Source organism: Porites lutea, chromosome 5 (assembly GCF_958299795.1).
Source record: "Porites lutea chromosome 5, jaPorLute2.1, whole genome shotgun sequence".
NCBI classification, from domain to species: Eukaryota; Metazoa; Cnidaria; class Anthozoa; order Scleractinia; family Poritidae; genus Porites; species Porites lutea.
The window spans coordinates 20,985,107-20,993,945 of record NC_133205.1 but is presented as its reverse complement, the minus strand read 5'-3'; the positions used below and the strand labels follow the sequence as shown (position 1 = coordinate 20,993,945).

At 43.8% G+C, this 8,839-nt stretch overlaps 1 protein-coding gene across 1 annotated transcript; it reads left to right on the top strand.

Annotated features, from left to right (window-relative positions):
* The first annotated feature begins 430 nt into the window (after positions 1–430).
* On the top strand, positions 431–6,104 carry LOC140938064 (uncharacterized). Its single transcript, XM_073387605.1, has 2 exons — positions 431–4,373; positions 4,465–6,104. Exons 1-2 carry the CDS (start codon positions 431–433, stop codon positions 6,102–6,104), a joined length of 5,583 nt encoding a protein of 1,860 aa, XP_073243706.1.
* Positions 6,105–8,839: the final 2,735 nt, after the last annotated feature.

Sequence of the window (8,839 nt, the reverse complement as noted above, 5' to 3'; positions counted from 1 at the left end):
AGGGGGCTTTGAAATGTTCCATCCCGCGATTTTGTGGGAAAAAAATTGACGAGTATTTATTTGGGTGCCTTGATTTAAGCAGGGATATTTTGGGGGGTATTTGTTACGGCCCATCGTCGTACTCGTACTCGGGTCATTAAAAGCCCCGCGAGACTGGACCTGTGAGAGTAGAATAAATTATGTAGATAACACGTCACGTGACTTACTTGCTAGTCGCTCGTAGATTTGTTGTAAGTCGGGTTCCCGGGCAGTACATCAACCTGTTGTAAATCGGTGTGTATTGTAAATCGAGCGGATTAAAGTTGTGTTCAAGCGTTCAAGTTTGTATTCCATCGCTTCCTTAACATGGTCCTTCACAGCCGGATACAAGGTGACATTTGAACAGTAAATTTGTAATTCTTCGCAAGGTCATCACCACGTGGGCGATAAGATGGCCGCCAGTCCAAAGACCGAAAATGATGATTTATCGCAACTTACAGTCGATCAGCTGCGAAAGCTGCTTCAAGAAAAAGGATTACCAACTACTGGAAAAAAGAAGGTCTTGATTGAAAGGTTGGTAGACGATTCAAAGTCAAATGTTGTCAAACCAGAGTCGAAGGAAGAAATGAATCTTGCTGAGTCAGCGGAGTCTTCGATTGAAGTAGAAATTCAACAGATTAATTCGATCAGACGCAAAGCCAAAGCCTTGCAAATAGATATGGACGGGCTGATTCGGGAAATTTCGGAGCTTAGTCAAAGTACCAGTAACAAAGTGAAAGTAAAGCTGAGAATTGAAAGACTTACCGTGCATAGAGAGAAATATCTTCAGCTGAGAAATGAAATAGTCGCGCTGATCGCGGAGGATATGATAGAAGAAGAACTTCGCAAATGGGGAGACCTTTTACGTGTGGTGGATAAAGCTATCGATGTTGCTCATGAATACCTCCAAAAGGATTCCAAAGTGGAAGATCATCAGTCTTCAAAAGAAAATACACATACTGACAGTCGTCAATCTTCAAGTCTTAAATTGCCCAGGATTGAACTGCCAAAGTTTAATGGGGATGTGTTGAAATTTCAAAACTTCTGGGACCAGTTTGAAGCCGCAGTGCATAACAATGATGACTTACCCAAGGTACAGAAGTTTACTTACCTACGCTCAGTGCTTACTGGTAATGCTTTGCAAACAATAGAAGGATTTGAAGTAACTGGAGCAAATTATCAAGCAGCGGTCCATTGCCTCCAACACAGGTATGGAAGAAAACGTATGATAATCTCATCCCTTGTGAAATCTGTCATCCAGATAGATGCTAAGTCGGCGGTCAGCGCATCCGCCCTTAGAGATCTTTATGACACATTTATGAATAGAACCAGAGCCTTAGAAGCGCTTGGTGAAGATCCAACGAGTCATGGTTGTATTTTGTTACCCATCTTTGAGACCAAGTTGCCACCTCAGTTACTAGAAAAATGGGAGTTGGAGCTTGCAGACATTCAAGAGGATAAAATAGATCTTGAGTTGTTTTTCAAATTTCTGAACCGCCAAGTTGTATCCAAAGAGGCGGGGGAGAGAGGTTGTAATGTGAACAATACCCAAAGCAATCGCAGTTCTGATAAGGGTAGAGATAACAGAAGAAAGCCTTCATTTGCTCGAATGGGTGGTGAGGATGGAGCGTATACAGCCTCTGCATTACTTGGTGAGGCACGCGAGCTAACTGGTCCAAGCTGCAATTTCTATAAGGCAGGTCACGAGTCGCCAAATTGCCCAGTTTTCAATGACAAGTCACTAGATGACAGGTGGAAGCTAGTTCAAGAGAATAAACTGTGTTTCTATTGTTTAAAGCCCAGCAACCACAAGCACTTTTCCAAGATTTGTCGCCAACCTAAGTGTTCTGTGGCAAATTGTGGCCGCCGTCATCATAAATTGTTACATGGTCAGCAGTTAGTGGCTACACCCCAGCAGCCTTCCAACATCAGTTTAAGTGGGTTAGCGTCAGCTAAACCGGCATTGCCCTTGAAGGAAACACTGCTACAGACAGCGCTGGCGAGGTTAACTGTCAATGGTCAAGAAATGAAAGTCCGTGTTTTGCTAGACTCTGGTAGTCAACGTTCATATGTGCGCAAGAACATTGCAGAGTCCCTTGGCTTGCAAGGTCCCTCAGAGTTATTAAGTGTTACAATGCTCGGTGGAACAACTAGTGAAACCAAGAGATTGCAGAGAGTTAAATTTGCACTTTCGCCAATGAAAGGAGATTCCAAGGTGGAGATGGAGGCCCTTGCTATTCCCAAGATTTGTAACCCCCTCGGGCCAGTGCAGTTAGACTTTCGTAAGAACTCTCATCTTCAAGGTTTAACTCTCGCAGATTCCTACCCTCGCGATTCCGTCCAAGTAGACGTCCTTATTGGTGCAGACTTTTACTACTCGTTCGTAACTGGGTTGTACAAGAAAGGTAGTTCATCTGAGTCACTTGTTGCTGTTGAATCTCATCTCGGGTGGATTCTTACCGGACAAGTAAACCGTTACTCAAGGTATACCACATCCATGCTTACCGTTGTAGAAAACAGTGGACTCACTAAAAGCTTGAAAAGATTCTGGGAACTGGAATCTATTGGCATCGCTGAGACTGAAAACACTGTTGTTTCCCGGGAGGAGGAAGTTGCTGTTGTTGACTTCAATAGAGGATTGAAATTTGACGGAAAGAACTATGAAGTACGACTACCGTGGAAACGTGACCCTCCTAAACTGGAAAGTAACTACATGCAAGCTGTTAGACGTCTGGAAAGCATCGAAAGAAGGTTAAGACATAACCCTGTGAAAGCTAAAGCTTACAATTCTGCAATCAATGAATATGTGGAGAAAGGATTTGCAGAGGTAGTGCCTAACGAAAATAATGAAGAAGGAACTGTACGCTACCTGCCGCATCATGCTGTGTTCCGTGATGACAAAACGACGACTAAGTGCAGAATCGTGTTTGATGCTTCCGCGCGAGAAGGAGATGGTGTTTCTCTCAACGATTGTGTCCTTCCCGGTCCTGCTTTACAGCCCAACCTTGCATCTGTACTCATTCGATTTCGAACAAACAGAATTGGTCTAATAGCAGATATTGAAAAGATGTTTCTTCAGGTCAAGCTAGCGCCAGAGGATCGAGACGTTCACCGCTACCTGTGGAGAGATTTACAGTCTAACGAAACACCCAAAGTTTATAGAATGCAAAGACTGACATTTGGTGTGAACTCAAGTCCATTCCTTGCTATTTCGACGGTCCATGCTCATGCAAAAAAATACGCAGAACTGTTCCCAAATGCAGTCCAAGAAATTCTACAAAACATGTATGTGGATGACGTCCTAACAGGAGCCGATACGGTGGACTCGACTGTGAAACTTCAACGAGACATGTCAGAGATCATGTGTAAAGCGGCGTTTAATTTGACAAAGTGGGCAAGTAACTCACAGCTCGTAATGGATGCTATTGCCCCAGCCAAAAGAGCCTCATCGTCACTGGTGGAGTTTGAGTCGAGTGAACCCCTTAAAGCGCTTGGAGTCTCATGGGATTTGACCTCTGACCACTTCCGATTTCTTGCACCGGGTGGAATTGTCTTATCTCCGGATCCAATGACAAAGAGAAGCCTGCTTAGTCTAGCGTCGAAAATATTTGACCCTTTAGGGTTGATATCTCCTTTCACTGTCAGAGCCAAAATCCTCTTCCAAGAACTGTGGTTAAAAGGATTATTGTGGGATGACCCTTTGGACAGTGAAATTAAAGCAAAGTGGCTACATTGGAAGTCAGAGTTGTTGCAACTGAAAGGTGTGACCATACCCCGATGCTTCGGAAATGGCATCACGCAAGAGTCTAAGATAGAGCTACATGGTTTTGGAGATGCCTCTCCTAAAGCGTACGGAGCAGCAGTTTACATCAGAATAGCAGACAAGCAAGGTCATGTATCCTCGCAGCTGGTAATATCAAAGTCCCGAGTTGCACCTATCAAGAAAGTGTCACTACCCAGACTGGAACTTTTAGCTGCAGTTGTAAATGCCAGGTTGTTGAAGTTTGTTGTAGACACTTTGCCTATGGAAGTGACTAGTGTTGTGTGTTGGACTGATAGTATGGTGGCACTGCATTGGGTAAAAGGTCAGAGTTCTCGCTGGAAACCATTCGTGGCGAATCGAGTGGCAGAAATACAGTCCACGTGGGATCCTGAGTGTTGGAGGTACTGTGCTAGTAAGGAGAATCCTGCAGATTTGTTGACGCGTGGGTTGAGCTGTGATGATATGATTGCCAATATCTTATGGTGGAATGGACCTCGGTGGCTGTCTTCGAGTGACAAACCTTTACCCGTTCAGCCCCAAGGTGGTACTGTCTCCTCTGAAGTATGCGAAGAGGAAAGGAAAATTGCTCATGGTTGTACAGCAGTCGTTAGAGAGCCGTTAATTGATATGTCGCGTTACGGGACATGGTTAAAGTTGATTCGAGTAACCGCTTATGTACTGAGAGTTGTTCAAGACTAAGTGTAAGTCTTCTGAAAGTGAACTGTCGGCAGAAGAAGTGAAGAAGGCAGAGCTTAAGTGTTGTAAGTGGGTACAGGAAGAGGTCTATAAAGAAGATTACCAGTTGCTTAAGTCCGGACAAACTCTTCCCAAGAACAGTCGCCTTCTCAAACTAGACCCGTATTATGACAGAGAGGATCAGGTTATAAGAGTTGGTGGCCGACTGCAGTTTGCTGATCTACTTGAACAGACCAAGCATCAAGTAATATTGCCTCACGGACATCCCGAAGTCGCAAAGATGGTACTAGACCTACACAAGATCATGTTACATGCGGGCCCAGAAGGCATACTGTCAACCTTAAGACAGAAAATTTGGCTGACCAAAGGGAGACGAGAAGTCAAACGTGTTATCAGAAGATGCGTGGCTTGCCAAAAACAGCGAGTTGGACCTTGCGCGCAGAAAATGGGCCCATTGCCGGAAGAGAGAGTTTCATGTTCACCAGCTTTCGCGCATGTTGGAACTGACTTCGCAGGACCTCTCTATGTAAAAGAAGGTTCAACCATACAGAAAGTGTACGTTTGTCTATTCACATGCGCATCATCTCGTATGATTCACTTGGAACTAACACACAGCCTTACCACTGATGAGTTTCTACAAGCCTTTAGTCGCATGACAAGCCGCAGAGGTCTTTGCCATACAGTGTGGTCCGACAACGCAAAAACCTTTAAGGCTGCAAGCAAGGAAATCCAGAAATTGTATGATCCTAGTACTCAAAGTCGAACGGTGTGGGATACATTGGATCGAAATCGAATTAATTCTGAGCTCTCGTCGAAAGGGATTACGTGGAAATTCATCACCGAGCGTTCACCATGGCGAGGCGGATGGTGGGAACGATTTTTCAGAGCAATCAAAGAATCATTGCGTAAAGTGCTTGGAAAGGCACTTCTCACCTTTTCTGAGTTGAACACATTATTAATTCGAATTGAAGGCATCATCAACTCGCGACCATTAACGGCAGTGAGCGACGATTGCAGAGACCCTTTGCCGGTTACACCTGCTCATCTTGCAATTGGTAGACCAATTAACCAGTTACCTGAGAGTAAAGAAGAAAACTTGGAGGAGTCTAGTAAAAGAACTGTCGAAAGGTATCTTTACCTACAGAGACTACTTAACCACTATTGGAAACGTTGGCAACGAGAATATCTGCACCTTCTGTCCGTGAGAAGTAAATGGCAAGAGGAAAACCCCTCTATTCGAGAAGGTGATATCGTATTGGTCTCAGATGATAATGTATCGCGTACCAAGTGGCCAATGGCCAGGGTGGAAAAGGTTCATCCTGGTAAGGACGGAATCGTGCGAACGGCTACCGTGAAAGCACAGAAAGGTGTATTCAACAGGCCTGTTCAACGCTTACACAGATTGGAAATTGATGCAGCGGCCCCACAAGTTACCCGTGAAGCTGATGTTCTTGTTGACGGTGGGGAGAAGCCGCGAGCGAACTCTGTTAATGTTAAAAGTGTACCTATTCGTAAGCCTAAGAAGAGAGTTGTCCTCCCCGAAGGAGGACAAGGTGGGGAGAATGTTACGGCCCATCGTCGTACTCGTACTCGGGTCATTAAAAGCCCCGCGAGACTGGACCTGTGAGAGTAGAATAAATTATGTAGATAACACGTCACGTGACTTCCTTGCTAGTCGCTCGTAGATTTGTTGTAAGTCGGGTTCCCGGGCAGTACATCAACCTGTTGTAAATCGGTGTGTATTGTAAATCGAGCGGATTAAAGTTGTGTTCAAGCGTTCAAGTTTGTATTCCATCGCTTCCTTAACAGTATTAGTACCGCGCGAGTGAGGCAGCCACGTAGTATTGCCTGACAAAGTACAACCAAACTATTTATGTTCACGTTCTTATTAGTCTCGCTTGCGTAAGCAACAAGACTCAATCTGCAACGCGTTTTTCGTCGTATTTAGGGCACAAAAGGGAGGTCATTGTGCCAGGCGTTCCTAGCGGAGACCGTGGAAACTAGGAGTAAGAAGTGTATCGATCGAAGCCACGCATGTTTTGCGAAGAAAGCTTAAGAAAGATTAAATTTAGAGGTTTTCCGAAACGTGTCGGTCCACGAATTCTGTAGCTTGAAAGCGTTGATTACTTTGGAGCAAGTGAACACTCCAGACAGGTCGGAAAAAAATAAGAATCTTAATTAGCAAAACTGCGATGGTCGGGTGTTGTAAACTTTCACTGTATGCAAATGGCATCTTGTGATGAGAATGCGGTTTATTTTCGTCGATGATTGATAAGACGTGCCATGTAAATCACTTTTTTGATCTCTGGCAATGATGTAATTTGTCTGGAATCGAGGCCCTTGAATTTTCGTCTATTTATACACGCGTATAGCCTGCGACCGCAGACGTATTTCCGAAACAAATAAAAAGTATCGACGTCGATAAAGTAGGAAGTAAAAAACCTTCAGCGAGTAAATGCTGTTTCGTGTAGAGTTAATCGCCTCCTCATTTTCTCGATCAAATCTCAAAGCAAGGGAGAGTGAATGCCGTTGTAAGAGCGTTCTTGTTTGAATAGTTTTTGCATTCCGCTTTTAATGTATGGGCGTGGGATTTTTTTTTTGGTGGGGGGCGGGGTTAATGTTTGGTCCAGCAATTTTGGGGGTTTCGCTGGAAACCCTAGGGAGTTTTGTTATTGTTGTTGTTTGGGTTTTTTTTCCCTCTTTCGATCATCCCGTCCCTTAAACTCCCGAGTAACCTTCCCCACCTGTGCATCGGACTTTTTTTAGTAACCTTATCAACTTTGATCAGAATGCCTATGCAATCATTTCTTAATCGTCGCTTTAATCTCTAAAGGTGATGTTACACGAGAGGATTAGCAACGACGATTTTTAGAGCAACACAGCGTTGCATCATTGTTGCGACATTGTTTCGAATGGTTGCAACATTGTCCCACTATTACAACGCTGTGTTGTCCTAAAAATCGTCGTTCCATCAACAGCGATCTTCGACTTCGGAAACCTATACAGAACACTGAGTCTCTTTCTAATTTTTTTGTTGGCGTGATCCGAACGATCTTGGAACCGCGTCAAGGTTATTTCGGTCAACAATTAAGTCCAATTGATATTTTCTTATACATTAAAACCGAGTAAAAGATATTTCAGACTGCCCTAACACTGATGCTCTCACGCGCGTTCTTTTTTTAATTTCCTGTACAGATTCTCCTAATTATGTCGGAAGAGGGTACTCAAGGGAAGTTTTGGGTAGAGGTGTGCCAACGAAACCTTCTGAAAACCCTGATCCTTTATTAAGACAAAAATGGTTCATTTCGCTACCCCGTTTAAGACAAGGCCCCTTACTTTATGACTTTCAATTGATACTTTTCTCTTCGCATATAGAATTAAGTAATTTTTTAAAGTGACATCTTTTCACGTAACCCTAAATGCCTTTCTTTTCTTCCTTTGCCCAGAAAGGTTCAATAAAGCTTGTACTAATTTTCCAATTGCAAACGGAGGACTAATTTTTTGTATGACATGGTATGACTAAATAATGTTCGTGGCCTCTGGGGACAAGAATGGTGTTCGTTTAAAAGCGTCTCAACAGAAGCCCCAGGCCCACAGCCAGGACACAATTTATTTAGTCAATGAGCGCTTTCTTTAAGCAGAGTTTCCATCTCTAGGAAATATGTTTCTCCGACGGGACTTTTCTAAAGCTCTAGACGGGCCTTGCAACCTCAAATGGGGCTCAAACTCTACCTACCAATTGGGGACCTCATAAAGGAACGCATGTTGCTAGAGCTATTTTGATCTCCCCAGTCGAGTGCAACTGTGACGCAAGAATGTACACAAGTCACCAAAGTGAATTGACCGAGAGGACTGGGAAAACGTCGTACAGGTACTAGGCAACCTACATAGTCTACCATAGAGAGAAAATCAACTCACAAAAGGTTTCTTTGATGAGAAGACTCGAATTCGTCCTCGGAATTCCTAACATTAGCTAGCTCACTAAAGAGCGAATAGTAAGAAATGTAGAAATGCGATTTCTACATGATTTCTTCTTTTCTGATGAGATGATCGCATCATTCTATAAATATAATTCTCGAGGTTGTCATATGCTATCGTTCTCAGAGAAAAAGGGCTTTGAGCTTATTTTTTTATTTATCTATGTACTCTCAGCCCCGGGGGGGAAAGGGGTGGGTACTTGGGTAATGTTTGCTGGGTATGTGCCGGTGGCCTGTCAGAGCCCCTACCCCATTATAGTCTATCTTTTGGCCAACTATAGACCCCATCTTGGTCACTTTTTGGAAAATGTAATTTTCGTGATCCCAACTTAGTCACTTTCTATTTATGCAGCTACCTTATCAATGTGGGTTCAAGAAGGTGCTC